Source organism: Schistocerca americana, chromosome 5 (assembly GCF_021461395.2).
Source record: "Schistocerca americana isolate TAMUIC-IGC-003095 chromosome 5, iqSchAmer2.1, whole genome shotgun sequence".
Taxonomy (NCBI): domain Eukaryota; kingdom Metazoa; phylum Arthropoda; class Insecta; order Orthoptera; family Acrididae; genus Schistocerca; species Schistocerca americana.
This window is the reverse complement of record NC_060123.1, coordinates 144088432-144110060: the sequence shown is the minus strand read 5'-3', so window position 1 is coordinate 144110060 and position 21629 is coordinate 144088432. Positions and strand designations below refer to the sequence as shown.

The 21629-nt window shown below is 39.2% G+C and overlaps 1 protein-coding gene across 1 annotated transcript in view; it reads left to right on the top strand.

Annotated features, from left to right (window-relative positions):
- Positions 1 to 498: 498 nt before the first annotated feature.
- The window catches only part of LOC124616243 (snRNA-activating protein complex subunit 3-like), a 152483-nt gene continuing 131352 nt past the window's right edge, over positions 499 to 21629 (top strand). Inside the window, exon 1 of the mRNA XM_047144547.1 lies at positions 499 to 710. Coding sequence (XP_047000503.1) covers positions 499 to 710 — 212 coding nt within the window. The remainder of the gene's footprint in view (positions 711 to 21629) is intronic.

Here is a 21629-nt window from a genome sequence, read left to right as displayed (position 1 = left end):
CTATATCTACCCTTAAAAACAATAAACTAATCAATATCAGTACTAGTATGAGAGCATACGAAAATAACTGTAGAACTGAAAAGCGCAAGTGGTGCGCAAAATGTGCTGCGCGACTGCTCGTACAATAAAAAAACGCGCGCCTGTCGGAGTGTAAATTTCCCATTGCAGTTTGATAAAGAAAAATACCCGCAATAACCTTAAGGGAAAGAAGAGAAATTTCTTGCATAATATCCTTTCTTTCTTTTATTGTATCAAATATCTTCCCAGCAGAATAGGCTTACTGTATGTCGAAATGTAGATTTGACGTACTTTTCAGGAATCTAAACTAGTAGGAAGTCAAATGAAAGATCTAGAAACTAGAAACAATTGAGATTCGCCAAGTGTATTGTTGCCGACGCATTCTTGATATAATATAATACTTGCCACTGCACTGTGTATTCGCACGTTAGTGTTCTGTAGGCTTTTGGTCTGTGTGGAGTATACGGCAGATTAGGGAGAATGTTGCAGCAAAGGTGTCAGTACCCATGGGTCTCAGAACCAGTTAAGATTTCTGAATACTACGATAATTTTAAACAAATGTTGTCGTCATTGTTACCGAACACGCAAAGTCCAGAAGTGTCGCAGGAGATCGAAGAAAATGTGAAACAATTGCAGATAATGGGAGCGAATATCACGCTGGAACAATTTCGTCAGTTGGACGCAGAGTGTGAGTAAGTAATGAAAGGGACCACTTGTGACATATCTCGTTGTAGCCAGTACCGTTAAAGTAAGTGTGATGTATGACAACGAATGTTCACGTAATAGACGTTTCTCAAACTGATGTTCTCACATTTTTCTATATATCGAGTTTGATAGCTGGTATTTTTGACTGAAGTCTTCAAAATTGAAATGGATTTGTGATAATAATGACCAGTAGTAATTGCCCCTTTATGATGTGTCGTACCACTAAAAAGTGTGTAATTACGTAACAACAAGTAATTGAGATAACCGTTTCAGACCTGATATTTTTATTATTTGCATAAAAAATTCAGTAACTTGTATTGACGTACACCACAAGGTACAAAAACATATTTTTACCTCTCTACTTTGCAAATTATACGATGTATCACAAGTAGTACATCAGGTTTCAAATAGAGTAAATAGTTACATACAAGCACTTATTTCTTTATTACTTTGTTTTCCGTTCAGCACTGTTGTAGAAGAAGTTTCTGTTGACATGTCATTATCACTAATTATGGTAGAACATGGATATTATTCACGCTTTGACTAATTTCACTCAGTGTTCAGGTACAGCACCTAGCGATTATGGAAGGACTTGAAGCAGCTGTAGTGGTTTGTCTAATAGAAGTGGATAACACATTTTCCACCCTTGTTTTTTGACTTCAAGATACATATTTCTTTCTTGCGTCGTCCTTGATTGTCCACAATTTTTGGGAATTGTTCCTCACTGTCACATCGCATACCGGTATCATCTTTACCATCTGTGCAGTATTAGTACATAATTTTGTCGCTACACTTCCAGTTACACGAAAAGCTTCTGTCAGTTCAGGTTTGAGAGGTGTTGCTTTCCTTTGGTAGGCAATGAAATCATAAATCAGCCTACTCTTGCTGCACAGAAGGTAACATTTCACCCCCCCCCCCCCCCCCCACTACCCTCACCAACAAAGATATTTCTTATCATTTTTAGGTTATCTGTATGATTTTGTATGGATCTGTATGATTTGCTTCTGTTTATGTGCGTAGTTATCTGCAAGAGTTGTACGCAGGCACTAATATTTATGTTTTTTTGTGTAAAAATGACAAGTCCTACATAGTACATGATAAAATGGATGATCAATAAATTATGAAATGATACAATGTTCTATTTTCAGAGATCCTCTGATAGGAACAATTTGCTCATCAATATAAAAATTCTCTTCAAGCTGAAGATAATGGTATAATGACTTCACACAGTCAGTCAGTCAGTGACAGGTCTAATCTGTCATTACTATTTCCAGGTTTCTCAGATGCAAAACGAAGGCTGTTCAGTAATTTTTGAAGTTGGTTGCTGGCGGTCAGGTCAGCAACCAATGGGATGTGTGTCAATGGCTTTGAAAACAAATCTGGCAAAATTTAAGATACCTGTCACAATGTGTGTTGCAGTGAGCTTCAGAATTTCTGTGGGACCAGTTGAAAGGCCGGTGCCCATGTTTCTAACAGAGTAGTTCTTTGTATGAAAAGCATTAGTTTCATAAAGATCCTCTGGTATATACCTTCTAAAATTTTCATATGATGTGCAACATATTCTTCATTTTCTCAGTATGGTGTTCAGAGCCAAACATTGTTACATGTGTTGTCATAGTCTTTTACCTTTGAGTCCTCACACATGGGTACACACTTCATATGATTTCTCAGTTGTGAGGTTTCATCATCAGAAGTCATTTTTATTTATTTATTTATTTATTTATTCATCCGTGGAACAATAAATATTGTATGGATGTCGTCAGATTACAACATTCTAGCATTCCCTTCCATCTCAGGTGATGTTCCAGTAACTGTAATAGGATGAGTGCCAATAATTCAACAAACAACATACTTTATTGTTTCAAATTAGTTTTCTTTCATCATCTCATTGGAGATACAGACCAGGTCGGATACATCACCATTTTGTATTTGCCAAGCCAGAACTTCAAGTTCACCTTCTGATAACGGTGTGTACTAGTAAAATAGTTTTATTCAGCATGGAGCCATTGAACATCCTGCACTACAACAGATTCAAGAATATGAACAAGTAGTCATTAGTTTCCACAACACTTGAGTATGATAATGGGTCATTCCATGTAATCTCACAGTGGTTAATAAGGTGATTGTTTCAGAATTTAAGTTATATTTGTTACATGGATACCTACAGATCTTAATGAATGAATGAATGAAATTTTATTGTCGTTTAGCTATTACAGCAATTGACAAAGTCAAGTTACATATGCCTAAATACAAGTTATACATCATATATACATGGGTTAAAGATCAATATGTGACATAGGTTTTACATAAAATACAATATTTAAAATGAAATAATATGAAAACATTGTATCATAACTGATTCAGTTAAGGAAATTATGCTGCACTCTCCAAATCGGTACCACTATGATATTTTACAGTCGTAAAATTCCTGAAGTGAGTTGTATGGATTTGCAGCTAACCAACTGAAGAATTTGTCTTTAAATAAATCAAATGGAGCTTCTACTCATTCTAGTGGCAAATTATTAAACATCTTCATACCCACCACTTTGTAGCTGTTCAATGCTTGGATAATCTGTAGTAAGGTATGTCAAGATTGCTACTATTTCTGGTTCCATGAGAGTGTACATCTCTTCTACACTGGTATTCTGATAAGTTGCTCTTTATATGCAGTAGGGCAGTGTAAATATACATGTTTATAACAGTTAATATTTTTAAGTTGATGAACAGTGGTTTGCAGTGGGCCAGTTTATCACTGTTTGTGAGAATTCGAATTACTTTCTTCTGAAGTACCAAAATGTCCTGAAGGTGTGAGCTATTGCCCCATTTTAAAGGCCCATAAGATATAATACTTTGAAAAAAAGCAAAGTAGGCTGATCTTACATAGGCCGGAGGTACATGGTTTATTAAATTCTTTAACAAATACACCACTCTAGACAGCCTTGCACTAATGTATTTAATATGTGGCTCCCAAGTCAATTTACTATCTATAACAATACCTAAGAACTTAACACTATTCTTGAAGTCTTCTACTGGCGGATCTCTCAAACTAAATACAATCTTTTGAGTTTTACTCTCATTAAGCAGGAACCCATTAGCTCGGAACCAGACTGATGACTGTGATATTGTGTCGTTTGCCACAGTTTGGAGCATATCAATGTCTGAGCTGACATTGAAAAAAGTGGTATCATCTGCATAGAGAATGGAGTGAGTATTTATGTAGGATGGTAGATCGTTTGTCATTAGGATAAATAGCAGAGGTCCTAATACTGAGCCTTGTGGCACACCGCACTTAACTTCAGCTAGCTGTGATCTCTGTTTACCAATACAAACAATTTGTCTACAGTTGCTGAGGAAAGATTAAAAAATGTTGTCAACTTCACTGTTTGTGATTCCGTAATAAACTAGTTTGTTGAGGAGTGAAATATGCTTCACAGAATCGAAGGCTTTGCTAAGATCACAAAAGGTAGCCTGAGCAAAATTTTTTCCTTCATAAGCATTAAGCACTTTTTCAATCAGGGAGTCAATGGCATGGACTGTGGATTTCCCCTTCCTAAAGCCAAATTGTACCGCAGTAATAATGTTATTACATGTCAGATAATCACACAACTGGGAGTTGATGATGGATTCCAAAACTTTAGATAAAATAGGTGTCAGGGATATTGGGCGATAGCTAGATGGGCAATTTTTGTCTCCTTTCTTGTAAATGGGCACTACCATAGATAATTTTAATACTTCTGGGAATACTCCTTCAATTAGACATCTATTTATACATTTAGTAAGAGAATATACTATGTAGCCAATTATCTTTTTTAACATATTACAAGAAATACCATATATATCTTCACTATCAGAGGGTCTAAAGTTATTTACAAGAGTTAAAACAACATCTGGTGTGACCTCTGTTAAAAGGAATTTATCGTTCAGGGTGTAATCTACATTATGGTATTTAATGAGATCAGCAACGGTCTCTTGTGGCCTCACAATGCTGTCCCTAATTTGATTAACAGATTTTATACAGTAGTTATTAAATTCATCTGCTGAAATTACTACCTCAACTTTTTGCTTGCTTTTGGCCACTGAATTTATTATAGTCCATGCTTTTCTGCATTTATTTTTTGATGACTCAATGCTGACTAGGTTATGTTGTTTTTTGGCCTCATTTAAAGCATACTTATATTCCTTTTGTGCTCTTGAGTACCTTTGTTTAGCCATATCAGTTTTCTGAAGTCTGTAAGAATCTCTATACAACAACAACCTTCTTTTCATATTTGCTAGTTGAGCGGTATACCATGGATTCTTATCCCTGTGTCTATTACTGTTACTTTTAGGGTTAACTTTACATTTGTATTGAGGGCAGTTGGTCTCGAATATATTTAAGAAATAATGAAAAAATCTATCGAACAATGTATTGGCAGAGCCCTGAACATTATTGTTAAACAGATGTGACCAGTCATAATTACTGAGTGAGACCATGAAAAAAACAGACCTCTGTTCTTTTATGCATCTAGTATGAAGGCCACTAAGTTGAAATAATGTATAAAAAATAGGATGCATTATACAGATTTCTCATGAAAAATGTTGAAAAACACACTTTTCCATGCTGTGCTTTAAATTCATGATTTTATAAAAATGCTGAACTTTGTACAGGAAAGCAGTGCAGACCTCAGCTTGTGCAGTGTAACTTTTACTTGTAGTATTAAGTAAAATTAATAATGAAAGGCATTTGGCATTGCAATTAATAGCTCTTACTATAAGGATGTCTCCATCAGGAGAAAACATCAGATTTGATGATGCTAACTCACTTTATTCATTCCACTTACATGTACCAATTGTACCTAAAATGTTTGTGGTTGACCTGTAGGTCAGAACAGTAAACTGGTGAGAGATGAAAACAGTTACCAATCATTTTGCTACTGCATGTGTTATATTTCACAGTTAAATGTCTTTTCAGTGTAAACAATTACAAGAAACAGCTTGGGCACACAATTAAGGTGGCACCTATATCCTTATTCTGTTACTGTTATTATAAAGACAACTTCAGTGAAATAAAGAAAAGGCACAAGAAATAATGAGAGACATTAATAATTTTTTACATATATACCGGACATAAGAATTCTACAAAGAAGAGTTTCTTAAACAATTTCAAAAATAAACAAGGAAATTGTATTTTTAAATCTCTTCCATCTTGTATATACCATTGTTTTCCATGATAACTTGAAACTTAAATGTAAGAGATATGATCTTTTCATTATACTTATTGTCAAGTTTACACAACTGTGCACTGTGACTTTGTGATGATGGGATAGCTGCCTTGTGTAAAACATTGGAGAAGGGGACCCAAGTAGCATCTTCCCTGTTGGGTCATAGAATCAATTTTGATTCAGCAAGAAACATGTAGCTAACCTCAACATCTTTAAATTCGTTTGATAACTGGGAAATGTGCCCCATGTACCAATTTTCATCATATTTGAAAGCCACATCCTGTCCAACTTGCAGCTGTTCATGAAAAAGAGTTTTCATGAGCTGTCATAGTAACAGTGGTCCGTTAGCATTTGCTGAAAGTACGTTCATTAGAAAGGTGTTAACACTAATGACTAAAAATGCATTGTGCTATCAGTTACCTGCAACAGGTGTCACCATACTTTACCTATGTCTCAAGAAACCTTCAAACAATTTGATCCCCTGCAAAGAAGCAAAGAACATATAAATGCCATGAAACTTCCTGGCAGATTAAAACTGTGTGCCGGACCAAGACTCGAACTCGGGACCTTTGCCTTTTGCGGGCAAGTGATCTACGAACTGAGCTAACCAAGCACAACTCATGCCCTGTCCTCACAGCTTTAATTCAGCCAGTACCTCGTCTCCTACCTTCCAAACTTCACAGAAGCTCTCCTGTGAACCTTGCAGAACTATCACTCCTGGAAGAAAGGATATTGTGGAGTGCTAGTTCTGCAAGGTTGCAGGAGAGCTTCTGTGAAGTTTGGAAGGTAGGAGATGAGGTACTGGCAGAATTAAAGCTGTGAGGACGGGGCGTGAGTCATGCTTGGGTAGCGCAGTTGGTAGAGAACTTGTCCAAGAAAGTCAAAGGTCCTGAGTTCGAGTCTTGGCTCGGCACACAGTTTTAATCTGCCAGGAAGTTCATATCAGCACACACTCTGCTGTAGAGTGGAAATTTCATTATATAAATGCCATGTATTCTGGGGTGCCCGTGTGAACAGTGCAAAACATTTTTTCGATGTAATGGATGTCCCCACTAAGAAATATGGAAGTTCAAATCGCAGTGAGCAGATTGAAGTTTTAACACTTGCTTCATCTTTGCAGAAAATTGTCAGGGTAGCTGCTCCTTCTGGTGTCACAAAGCACATGATACATGTTGCAAGAAAAGCTAAATACAGCAGTTTTGTAATTGCTTATCCAGAATGCCGGAGTGGTCAGAAGGTGTTAACCTGAAACTGTGAAACAAGATGCAGTGGTGTTTTAAGAAGATGACAGTTTTCAAGATGTTGTGCAGGAAGGAAAGACATATCCGTTATGGCAGATTACAAGAAGGAACTCAAGCAGAAAAGACTTATTTTAGTTCATCTATAGGGTGTTAATATGTTCTTTTGTCCTTCACAGGAGATAAAATTGTATGAAGGTTTCTTGGAACAGAAGAAAATGGTTGCACTTACGTCTACATCTGTATCTATACTCTGCAAACCAGCATGAAGTGCATGGCAGAGGGTACATCCCATAGCACCAGTTGTCCTGGAAGAATGATTGAATTCCTCTGTGCATGCTGTAACTATTCTAATCTTGCTCTCATGATCCCTATGTGCACAATACACAGGGCATTGCAGTATATTATTTATGGAGTCATCATTTAAAGCTGGGATTCTTAAAACTTTGTTAATAGAACTTCTTAGGATAGTTTACATTATATCTTCAAGAACCTGCCAGTTCAGTTTCTTCAGCATCTAATGCATCAAACAAACCTGTGGCCATTTGTGCTCCCCTTCTCTGTATACATTCAATATCTGCTGTTAGTCCTGTTTGGTATTGGCCCTACACACTTGAGCAATATTCTAGTGTGGATCACACGAGCGATTTGTAAACAAACTCCTTTGTAGACTGACTGTACTTCCCCAGTATTTTACCAATAAACCGAAGGCTACCACCTGCCTTGGCCATAACTGAGCATATGTGATCATTCCATTTCATATCTCTGCAAAGTGCTGCACCCAGATATTTGTATGAGTTTGACGAGTAAAAATGCAACTTATTGATATTATAGTCACAGAATGCTATGTTTGTTTCATTTTTTGAAGTGCACAATTTTTCATTTCTGAACATCTAAAGCAGGTTGCCGATCTTTGTACCACTTTGAAATCTTATCAAGATCTGACAGGATGCACCTTCTTTCAGATATAGATAACTACATCATCTGCAAAGAGTCTGAGGTTACTACTAATATTGTCTGTAGGGGCATTAATATACAACAGGAACAGCAAGGGTCGCAACACACTTCCCTGGGCACACCTGAAGTTACTTCTATATCTGATGATGACTCTTCTTCCAAGATAACATACTGCATCTTCCCTACCAAAATGTGCTCAATCCTGTCACAAATTTCACTTGATACAACATTTGATCATACTTTTGGTAATAAGCTTAGGTGTGGTACTGAGGCAAATATATTTCAGAAATCAATAAATACTGCATCCACTTGACAGCCTTGATACAAAACTTTCCGTATGTTATGTGAGAAAAGTACGATTTGGGTTTCACATGATCGATGTTTTTGAAATCCATGCAGGTTGCCATTGAGGAGGTCATTCTGGTCTGGGTATCTCATTATGTTGGAGCTTACATTCTACAACAAATCGATGTCAAGGATACTGGGCGGTAGTTTTGTGGATCACTTTACTATTCTTCTTGTAGCCGCATGTTGTCTGTGCTTTCTTTCAAGTAGTGGGCACGGTTTTTTGTCTGGGGGATCTGTGATAAATTATAGTTAGAAGAGGGGCTAACTCAGCTGCAAATTCAGTATTGAATGTGACAGGGATTTGATTGGGCTCTGGGCCCTTGTTCAGTTTTAACAATTTCAGCTGTTTCTCAATGCAGCAGATGCTAATACTTATTTCACTCATCTTTTCAGTGGTACGCAGAATAAATTGGGACAGTTCTCTTGGGTTTCCTTTTTAATCAAACATTTGGAAATGAAATTTAGCATTTCACCTTCTGCTTTGCTACCATCAATTTCGGTTCCTGTCTCATTCACTAGGGACTGTACACTGACTTTGGTGCCACTAATGGCCTTTACATATGACCAGAATTTCTTTGGGTTTTGTGGAAGATCATTTGACAATATTTTGATGGAAGTCAATGGAGGTTTCATACTTTGCTCCCTTGATAGCCAAACACATTTTATTCGGCATCTCTCTACCTATACTCCCATGCTTTGTTTTACACCTATTATACAGTAGTCTCTTTCTTTAGAAGTTTCTTTATGGTGACAGCATACCACGGAGGTTCCCTCCCATTATGAAGTGTCTTAAACTTGAGTCATAGTTTCCCTACGTGCTCCTGCCCTGTGCTGAAAGTTTCAAGTTCCTCATTGAGATATGACACTAATGATTTTTTATTTAGTTTACTGAACGTGTATATCTTTCTCCTTGGTTTAGTTTTCCTTTGTACTTTGTTAATCATTGTTGACAACCACATCATTGTTGCTGACACCAGTTCCGATTGGACATCCTCAGAGAGGTCAGATCTGTTTGTTGCCATTAGATCCAATATATTTCCATCATGAATGAGGTAATTTTCAGAGAAGACATTTAGTAATGTTTCACAGGATGTCTTTTATCATGCCCACCACCAACAAAACTGTAATTTTCCTAATTGATAGTTGGGTGATTTAAGTCTCCACTGATGATTTCACTATGCTCGGTAAATTTATGTACGAGCAAACTGAAATTTTCTCTGAATTCTTTGGTTACATCAAGAGATGAATCTGGTGCGCAATACAGGGATCCAATAATCGTTTTATGCCCACCCCTGATACTGAATCTGGCCCAAACAGTTGCACATGCAGCTGCAATTTCAATTTGAGTTTCTTGTCTACTGCAATAAGTACACCACCTACATTTCCTATTTGCCTATCCATTTGATATGCACTTAAACTGACAGTCTAGGCATCTTCTGGTGCCGCTTCAGTGCTTTCCTTTCTTCCTTGGAGATGTGTGGTTTCGGGGGAGCCACCCTGGTGAGTACACGGCATGTTTCCCATTGTATTTCCTCTGCAGCATCACGTGGAAGTGCAAGAGCAGCCTGTTCCACTGTGCTAATGAATTGTGCTGTTGATAATGTTGTTGGTGTTGGTGCGAACTTCAGGGAACTTAATTGACAATGCTACCTTATCTGTACTTGAAAAGGGGCTGAATTTTGCACCAACACTTGCAACATTACCAACAGAACAATTCATCAGCGTGGTGGTACAGGCGGCTCTTGCACTTCCACGGGACACTGCAGAACAAATACGATGGGATACATGCCGTGTACTCACCAGGGAGGCTCCCCCGAAGCCACACATCTCCAAGGAAGAGACAAAAGCACTGAAGCGGCTTCAAGAAGATGCTGAGCCTATCGTCCTCCCAGCCGATAAAGGGAATTGCACGGTCCTACTAGCATACAATGTATACAGGGTGTTACAAAAAGGTATGGCCAAACTTTCAGGAAACATTCCTCACATACAAATAAAGAAAAGATGTTACGTGGACATGTGTCCAGAAACGCTTAATTTCCGTGTTAGAGCTCATTTTAGTTTCGTCAGTAAGTACTGTACTTCCTCGATTCACCGCCATGATTTCATGTGGGATGCTCTACCTGCGCTGCTAGAACATGTGCCTTTACAAGTATGACACAACATGTGGTTCATGCACGATGGAGCTCCTGCACATTTCAGTAGAAGTGTTCGTACGCTTCTCAACAACAAATTCGGTGACCGTTGGATTGGTAGAGGCGGACCAATTCCATGGCCTCCACGCTCTCCTGACCTCAACCCTCTTGACTTTCATTTATGGGGGCATTTGAAAGCTCTTGTCTATGCAACCCCGGTACCAAATGTAGAGACTCTTCATGCTCGTATTGTGGACAGCTGTGATACAATACGCCATTCTCCAGGGCTGCATCAGCGCATCAGAGATTCCATACGACGGAGGGTGGACGCATGTATCCTCGCTAATGGATGACATTTTGAACATTTCCTGTAACAAAATGTTTGAAGTCACGCTGGTATGTTCTGTTGCTGTGTGTTTCCATTCCATGATTAGGGCCTAATGTGATTTGAAGAGAAGTAATAAAATGAGCTCTAACATGGAAAGTAAGCCTTTCCGGACACATGTTCACATAACATATTTTCTTTCTTTGTGTGTGAGGAATGTTTCCTGAAAGTTTGGCCGTACCTTTTTGTAACACCCTGTATAAGCAAAAATTGTATGACCTATTAGAAGACGACACCTACTGGAGAACCGAAGACGGTCCTACCAACAGAGTGAAAAGGAAGACTATTGAGCTTCTCCAACACACTTTTAAAGAATAGAAGATAGTGAAGAAACTTCATCCATGAGCAGTTGCACCTCCTAGACTTTATGTATGGACTACTTAAAGTCCATGAGGATGGATTGCCTCTCTGCCCGATTGTAAGCAACAATGGAGCACCAATGTATGAATTAGCAAAACACCTGACGTCAACCCTCAGTCCATTTGTGGGCAAATGTCAGCACCACATCTGAAACTCCGTGCATTTCGTGCAGCAGCTCCAGAACTTCTGATTGGGACAAGAAGACTTCATGGTGAGCTTTGACGTGGTATCCCTCTTTACTAGGGTACCTCTAAGAGACTCCCTAAGCCTCATAGGAGACAAATTCGGACCAACAGTAATGAAAGTTTTCGTCAACATACTTTCTGTTTGATGGGAACTACTACAAACAAACAGATGGAGTAGTGATGGGCTGTCCGCTATCACCAATAGTGGCCAATATGTTTATGTAGGCTTTTGAAGAAGAAGCTCTTAAATCAGCAGCCTACAAGCCCTCTTGCTTTTTTATATGTAGACAATACATTCATAATCTGGCCAAATGGACGATAACACCTCCAAGACTGTCTGCAGGGTCTGAACTCGCAGCACCAGAATATCAAGTTCACGATGGAGGTAGAAGAAAACAACCGGCTTCCATTTCTGGATGTGCTCGTCAAGTGAAGACCAGATGGCACACTAGGACACATCATCTACCGTAAGCCAACACATACAGATTTGTAGCTGCATGCCTCCAGCTGTCATGCTCCTTCACAGCAAGAGGGTGTTTTGAGCACACTGGTGCAGAGAGCACGCAAAATCTCGGACTGTGACAGACTAGCAGCTGACTTGCAGCACTTGCAGGCCATGTCCCACACAAACGGTTACAACAACCAGCAGATAAAACCACCTTAAGAGCGAACAAGCCGAGACCGCAGCCTTCCGAGGGCGAAGACAAACCAGTTGCGACAGTGATTATACCATATGTCGGGAACACATTGGCAAAGATTGGCAGAATACTCAGAAAATACAATGGCAAGTGCGTTTTCGCCCTCCATCCAAAACGAAAACATTATTAGGATCAGTCAAGGATGACTTAAAGATTCCAGAAACCGGCAGTTTACAGCATCCCTTGCCAGTGCGGGAAAATGTATGTAGGCCAGAACATCCGGATGGTACAGGAGAGATGTAGTGAACATAAACACCACACAGACAAAGCACAGCTGACCAAGTCCGCCATGGCATAGCACTGCATCTCACATGGGCATGACATGAACTATGATGGCACAAAGGAGTTATAGCAATCGAACACCTTCTGGGACTGTATCCTCAAAGAGGCAGTGGAGATCTGGCTGCATGATGAACTAATAAATAAAGTCAGCGGTTTCCAGTTAAGCAAGGCCTGGGAAGAAGCTTTGAGTATGATTATAACACAACGACAGTGTACACAGAAATCCACTCCTGTCAGGACACCTGAAGAAGAAGAAGAAGAAGCATTGTCACCACGATGGCAGAATTCCGCAAACGGCCGTGGCCATGGAAGGACTGTGGCCCATGATCTGTCGCGGGGCGCCATGCTCCCCACCACCCAGCTCCGTCCTACCACCACCACCAGTCACGGACCGCTTGGAAGCACCCAGACGGAGGCTGTGGGAGAGGGGTGGAGATCATATAAAGTCAGCATCCATCAGAGATCAATCAGACGCCAAGAGCGCCTGAAGATGGCAAGAAGTCAGCTTGCCGAAATATCACACCTTTTGGATGACGCTACCCGGCTGAATGCCAGAGAAATTTTCAAAATAAAAGTTTATTTTATATCTTATGTTTAACATGACCATTTGTCTTAGTGGGGAAGAGGCTGGTTCTCCATTTCTTAATCATTAGAAGTTTACACTCTTGTACAAATAAAACTGACATGAAATTTTGCTCTTTGGTCTGTTAGAATGGCACAGGGCTTCTAAATGGTAATACTATGTGATGCATAAAGGCCTTTGCTACAGTCTCTGTCATCATATCTACAGTTGGTACGTAAATCAGATACTCTGAAAAGTGATCAGTTATTGACTGGACATCCTTATTTTCCTCATGCATCTGGCAGAATTGTCCCCTGATGTTCAAGGCTACAATCTTGAATGACATAGAGACTACTGGAAAATGTTGCAGTGGAATCCATGCCATGTTTACTATGCTCTTTGTGCACATGGAAGACAAGTGTTTAAGTATTTCTCAACAGCACATGCTGTTTTTTCCACTAGTAGCACACAGCAATTCAAGCATTAGTGATGCATTCTCTGCTGTGCTGTTTGGAAAATCTTACGGAAAAGGCTAAAGTAGAAGCCTTACCGTTTACAATTGCTACAAGCCCTGACACCCGATGACAAAGTCAAACGCTTCGAATTTTCGGCGCGGTTGCAACAGCTCATGGAAGAGGATGCCTTCAGTGCGAAACTTGTTTTCAGTGATGAAGCAACATTTTTTCTTAATGGTGAAGTGAACAGACACAATGTGCGAATCTGGGCGGTAGAGAATCTTCACGCATTCGTGCAGCAAATTCGCAATTCACCAAAAGTTAACGTGTTTTGTGCAATCTCACGGTTTAAAGTTTACGGCCCCTTTTTCTTCTGCGAAAAAAACGTTACAGGACCGTGTATCTGGACATGCTGGAAAATTGGCTCATGCCACAACTGGAGACCCACAGTGCTGACTTCATCTTTCAACAGGATGGTGCTCCACCACACTTCCATCATGATGTTCAGCATTTCTTAAACAGGGGATTGGAAAACCGATGGATCGGTCGTGGTGGAGATCATGATCAACAATTCATGTCATGGCCTCCATGCTCTCCCGACTTAACCCCATGTGATTTCTTTCTGTGGGGTTATGTGAAAGATTCAGTGTTTAAATCTCCTCTACCAAGAAACATGCCAGAACTGTGAGCTCGCATCAACGATGCTTTCAAACTCATTGATGGGGACATGCTGCGCAGAGTGTGGGAGGAACTTGATTATCGGTTTGATGTCTGCTGAATCACTAAAGGGGCACATATCGAACATTTGTGAATGCCTAAAAAAACTTTTTGAGTTTTTGTATGTGTGTGCAAAGCATTGTGAAATTATCTCAAATAATAAAGTTATTGTAGAGCTGTGAAATCGCTTCAATCATTTGTAATAACCCTGTATATTAATTTAAACCATTAACTTTTCTTATTTGTGTTTTACTACTTAAGAGTGATCTTGCTATTGGCTGACTACATCACTTGCCCTATGCTGTCATCAGCTGGCGAGATCACGTGACGATGAGTTATGAGAGGCTTACAAAAGTGCATTGCAATCTCGATTTCAATGCTTCGAAAAGGAACATGCGCTATTTGGTGGAATTCGAATTTGTACCTTCATAATACGAAGATGTGCAGCGTACATATTGCTGCACATCAAAGGTGTTTCTAAACGTGCCCCCCTGTCCCCCGAGTTTCGTTTTCTAAAGTGGCGGGAAATTCTACTTCGGTATATAAAACCATAAACATTCAAAGTATAGATGAGTTTTACAGTGCCAAGGAATAGTATACGGTCACTCAACACGGAGAAAGTGTAGTTTTAACCGGGAAATCCAGGAATTTTTTCTCCTTGTCCACGTAGACACCCTGAATAATATCATCTAAAGAAGCACAGCACATATTGGCTTCCAACCCTGAACAACAACTATACAAATTGCTGAAATTTGGTGGGCACATATCTTAAACCAGAAGGCATCCTCAAAAACTCTGAGGGTGGTAAAATATTTGCTGTTCAATAACGAATCCAATGTTTCATCCATACAAGGCAGAAGATATGTATCAGGTGTTTGTGACTTTATTTACTGTCCCCATTTTAACAAGTAGGTGATTGGATTTCTCACTGTTAACTCATTTTTTGGGAACAATTACTGTAGATGAGGCCCAGGTGTTGGAGGGTTGTATGAACCCAGCTTTCAGCTGCTGCTGAGTACTCTCCTCCACAACTGACTGCAAGTGGTATGGGATTTGACAGGGTTTTTATGCTTTTGGTCTGGTTTTTCCAACCTGAATCTCATGATATGTTAACTCACTAGCTGCCAAATATTGCCTCTCCTCAAACAACAATGCAAATTGTGCTAATACTGAATACAAAGGGCTTCAATCTGATTCTGACAAATGATCTAACTTTTCCTGCAAGTGATTTATAAGGGGTGGTGCGATTGTATATTCTCTTATGGGCAATGATTTCTATTTCTTATTCCCCAAAAATTGCTTTCCTCCTCACAGAGGCAATCATTGTTAGATATCTACTGTATACTGACATATATTTCTGTGTGGTATAACATCTTTCACTCCAAAATTGCCCATACAAACTGGAACATATAATCATTTATTCTATCACTCAGGCTTTCAGAGGCCCTGTTTTACATTACCCTGTAGCTGGGTGAGAACCTTAGACTTGGTTGAAGGAATCAACCGGAAAGACAATTCTGCCAGGCTTTTGAATTTTGGCTGCCACCCAGAGAACTTTTTCATTTCTGCAACCGAGCGAGCAGGTGCAGTGGTTACCACACTGGACTCGCATTCGGGAGGATGACAGTTCAATCCTGCGTCCGGCCATCTTGATTCAGGTTTTCTGTGATTTCCCTAAATCGCTTCAGGCAAATGCCGGGATGGTTCCTTTGACAGGCCACAGCCGACTTCCTTTCCCATCCTTCCCTAATCCGATGAGACCGATGACCTTGCTATTTGGTCTCTTCTACGGACAAGGTAGATATTGTTAGAACTTTAAGCTTGTTGAATAAGGGTTTGCATTGTATCTGTGGATGGCTGTGTGTTGTTATTCGGATAGCCCTCTTCTGTAACAGAAAGATTTGTTTTAGACAGCAAGTGGTGGAAGCCCAAAATATTATTCCGTATGTTGCAAGAGATTGAAAATAGCCAAAATATGTCATTCTGGCACCTTCTGCAGTGCAAACATTTGCAATAATTATAAGGCTGAGTTAAGTTTCTTCACAAGTTTCACTACATGGTCACTAAAATTAAGATTTACGTCTACATGAATCCCCAGAAATTTTGTTGATGCCACTCTGTCTATGGCCTTGTAACCCAACACAAATCAAGACTTAATTTTGACATATTTTCCCAAACTGCATATAATTTGTTTTATTTGCTTTTAATGTCAACCAATTTGCATCAAACCAAGTGTGCACATTCTTTATTGCTTGATCAGTAGTTATTTGCAGCATTTGCTTTGGTGTGCCTATTATCGCACTAGTGTCATCTGTGAATACTATGGCCTTTGCTGCTCCATCTGAGGTGTGAAAGTCATTTATGTAGACAAGGAACAATAAGGGACCTAGAATACTGCCTTGCAGCACTTCTGTTTCCACTTTTTTTGCATGTGATACTAAATTTATTTTGTTGTTGTAGTAATCTGACATCAGTCCTACAATGTGTGTTCTGTTTTGTAGGTATGATTCAAACCACTTTTTCCCTGTCGCATGAATACCTAATGCTTCCAGTTTTTCTAAAAGAATGCCATGATTTACACTGTCATATGCTGTGGATAGATTTAAATTTATTCCTACTATATTACTGTCTTTTTCTAGATTTTTGACTATTTGTTCAGTGTAGCACATTAGTGCTGTTCCTGTATTTTTACCTACCTGGAAGCCATGCTGATTTCTATTTAGTAACTTATGATCATTTAGATATTTGTTGATTCTGTGCTGCATTAATTTTTCTATTTTTTTTTTGAAAATGCCAGAAGGAGGGATATTGGCCGATAGTTTTCTATTTTATGCTTGTCGCCGTTTTTGAATAATGGCTTCACGTTTGACATTTTTGTCCTTTCTGAAAACACTCCTTCACTAAGTGATATGTTGGCTAAGTATCCTAAGGGCCTTGTGATTTGTGCAGCTGTCATTGTTATCATATAAACAGGCACCTCATCTACTCCTGCTGACATTTTAAGGTTTCAAGCTTTTTAGTACTTTGAACACTTTATGTTCATCTGTTGGATCTATCCTCATGCTACAAGCAGCTTTTGGAAATCTGGTTTTTCTTGATTTGTAAATTTTGAGCTTAATGAAGTTGTTGCATTTATGAAATAATTGTTGATGTAATTTGGCAAATCTTGTTTTTTATTATTGGCATTTTCTGTGTTGAGGGGCAGCAGCCATTTCAGTAGTTGCAGGGGCAACAATCTGGATGATTGACTGATCTGGCCTTGTAACCTTAACCAAAACGACCTTGCTGTGCTGGTACTGCAAACGTGTGAAAGCAAGGGGAAACTACGGATGTAATTTTTCCCGAGGACATGCAGCTTTACTGTATGATTAAATGATGATGGCGTCCTCTTGGGTAAAATATTCCGGAGGTAAAATAGTCCTCCATTCGGATCTCCGGGCGGGGACTACTCAGGAGGACGTCATTATCAGGAGAAAGAAAACTGGCGTTCTACGGATCGGAGCATGGAATGTCAGATCTCTTAATCGGGTAGGTGGGTTAGAAAATTTAAAAAGGGAAATGGATAGATTAAAGTTAGATATAGTGGGCATTAGTGAAGTTCGGTGGCAGGAGGAACAAGACTTTTGGTCAGGTGATTAGAGGGTTATAAATACAAAATCAAATAGGGGTAATGCAGGAGTAGGTTTAATAATGAATAGTAAAATAGGAGTGCGGGTTAGCTACTACAAACAGCATAGTGAACGCATTATTGTGGCCAAGATAGACACAAAGCCCATGCCTACTACAGTAGTACAAGTTTATATGCCAACTAGCTCTGCAGATGATGAAGAAATAGATGAAATGTATGACGAGATAAAAGAAATTATTTAGGTAGTGAAGGGAGACCAAAATTTAATAGTCATGGGTGACTGGAATTCATCAGTAGGAAAAAGGAGAGAAGGAAACATAATAGGTGAATATAGATTGGGGGGAAGGAATGAAAGAGGAAGCCGCCTTGTTGAATTTTGCACAGAGCATAACTTAATCATAGCTAACACTTGGTTCAAGAATCATAAAAGGAGGTTGTATACCTGGAAGAATCCTGGAGATACTAAAAGGTATCAGATAGATTATATAATGGTAAGACAGAGATTTAGGAACCAGATTTTAAATTGTAAGACATTTCCTGGGGCAGATGTGGATTCTGACCACAATCTATTGGTTATGAACTGCAGATTGAAACTGAAGAAACTGCAAAAAGGTGTGAATTTAAGGAGATGGGACCTGGATAAACTGAAAGAACCAGAGGTTGTACAGAGTTTCAGGGAGAGCATAAGGGAACAATTGACAGGAATGGGGGAAAGAAATACAGTAGAAGAAGAATGGGTAGCTCTGAGGGATGAAGTAGTGAAGGCAGCAGACGATCAAGTAGGTAAAAAGACGAGGGCTAATAGAAATCCTTGGGTAACAGAAGAAATATTGAATTTAATTGATGAAAGGAGAAAATATAAAAATGCTGTAAATGAAGCAGGCAAAAAGGAATACAAACGTTTCAAAAATGACATCGACAGGAAGTGCAAAATGGCTAAACAGGGATGGCTAGAGGACAAATGTAAGGATGTAGAGGCTTGTCTCACTAGGGGTAAGATAGATACTGCCTACAGGAAAATTAAAGAGACCTTTGAGGAGAAGAGAACTACTTGTATGAATATCAAGAGCTCAGATGGCAGCCCAGTTCTAAGCAAAGAAGGGATGGCAGAAAGGTGGAAGGAGTATATAGATGGTTAATACAAGGACGATGTACTTAAGGACAATATTATGGAAATGGAAGAGGATGTAGATGAAGACAAAATGGGAGATAAGATACTGCGTGAAGAGTTTGACAGAGCACTGAAAGACCTGAGTCGAAACAAGCCCCCGGGAGTAGACAACATTCCATTAGAACTACTGATGGCCTCGGGAGAGCCTGTCATGACAAAACTCTACCATCTGGTGAGCACGATGTATGAGACAGGCCAAATACCCTCAGACTTCAAGAAGAATATAATAATTCCAATCCCAAAGAAAGCAGGTGTTGACAGATGTGAAAATTACCGAACTATCAGTTTAATAAGTCACAGCTGCAAAATACTAACGCGAATTCTTTACAGACGGATGGAAAAACTGGTAGAAGCCGACCTCGGGGAAGATCAGTTTGGATTCCGTAGAAATGTTGGAACACGTGAGGCAATACTGACCTTACGACTTATCTTAGAAGAAAGATTAAGAAAAGGCAAACCTACGTTTCTAGCATTTGTAGACTTAGAGAAAGCTTTTGACAATGTTAACTGGAATACTCTCTTTCAAATTATAAAGGTGGCAGGGGTAAAATACAGGGAGCGAAAGGCTATTTACAATTTGTACAGAAACCAGATGGTAGTTATAAGAGTCATAGGGCATGAAAGGGAAGCAGTGGTTGGGAAAGGAGTGAGACAGGGTTGTAGCCTCTCCCCGATGTTATTCAATCTGTATATTGAGCAAGCAGTAAAGGAAACAAAAGAAAAATTCGGAGTAGGTATTAAAATTCATGGACAAGAAGTAAAAACTTTGAGGTTCGCCGATGACATTGTAATTCTGTCAGAGACAGCAAAGGACTTGAGAAGAGCAGTTGAACGGAATGGACAGTGTCTTGAAAGGAGGATATAAGATGAACATCAACAAAAGCAAAACGAGGATAATGGAATGTAGTCAAATTAAGTCGGGTGATGCTGAGGGAATTAGATTAGGAAATGAGACACTTAAAGTAGTAAAGGAGTTTTGCTATTTAGGGAGTAAAATAACTGATAATGGTCGAAGTAGAGAGGATATTAAATGTAGACTGGCAATGGCAAGGAAAGCGTTTCTGAGGAAGAGAAATTTGTTAACATCGAGTATAGATTTAAGTGTCAGGAAGTCGTTTCTGAAAGTATTTGTATGGAGTGTAGCCATGTATGGAAGTGAAACATGGACGATAACTAGTTTGGACAAGAAGAGAATAGAAGCTTTCGAAATGTGGTGCTACAGAAGAATGCTGAAGATAAGGTGGGTAGATCACGTAACTAATGAGGAGGTATTGAATAGGATTGGGGAGAAGAGAAGTTTGTGGCACAACTTGACTAGAAGAAGGGATCGGTTGGTAGGACATGTTTTGAGGCATCAAGGGATCACAAATTTATCATTGGAGGGCACCGTGGAGGGTAAAAATCGTAGAGGGAGACCAAGGGATGAATACACTAAGCAGATTCAGAAGGATGTAGGTTGCAGTAGGTACTGGGAGATGAAGAAGCTTGCACAGGATAGTTATAGCTGCTGCTCCAAAAGGATTTTCCACACTCAATGATTCAGCTTCACAGCTTCTTTTGTTCCTGATACTTGATTTAGTAAAGACACATACACTTCCGTTTTTGGCATTTTTTTCTACAGTACTGACTTGCCAACTTATATGGATGAATATTAATGCTACTTAGTTCAAAACTTTTGCACCAGTGCTCCATGATGCACATGCGGTCAGTGTTTGCACCATTCATTGCTACTTCAGGTTCTAGTGATTTATTTATAAGGCACTGAATATTTAGGCTTAAAATCTGCAGGTGACTAAGATGAGAACTGTGCTGTCATATTCATTCCTGTGTCCTTGTGAGATACCAAAAATCCTTGAGAAGGACAGGTATCCTGCACCTCTCGGTATGCACCTGTACATTGGGTTGTGGTGAGTTGCTTGTTGGTGCTATTGGTGCTGCTGTTAATGTACTTAATACTGCTTGGAGTGTTCTCATTTTTCTTGTGTTCGTCTAAAATAATATTTGGATGATGAGGAACTGTAGTTCTCTTGTCGTTCAAATTGCTGTCCACTGTTCTTTCTGTTAACACTTTGTCTTTATTTATGTGCTTTGCTGGTGCTGATGATGGTTCTAACGCTTTTACCTCTTCTTGAAGTGCTTTTGTTTTTGAGCCTGGTGAGGGCGATGCAATTATCATTTTGATTTTGAATTTATTTTGGTACTTTTTTATTTCCTTGGTTATCTGGTTTTTCAGATATACTTTCTCTGAGCAATTAAAGTGAAGTCCATGTTGTATGTCCAATATTGCTCGTATCAACACATTTAATATTTTTAAAATGTCTGCAAATTTTTGCAAACTGATTGTTGGCACTTTATATTCCTTTTTGAAACACATGACCATATTACAAGATCAAAATGATGTGGAATATTGACCATTACTACATTTGTATGAGTGAGGTTTCTCAGACACTGTTTTAAGGTCGCACTTAGCAATCACTGTTTCATTTTTGTAGATGTCGTTCGCTCCTCTCAGAAGTACAACAAAGTCTTTATCGTGCAGATTTTTTACCTCTGCGGATGCATTCATTTTTTTAAATTCGTCAAGTGA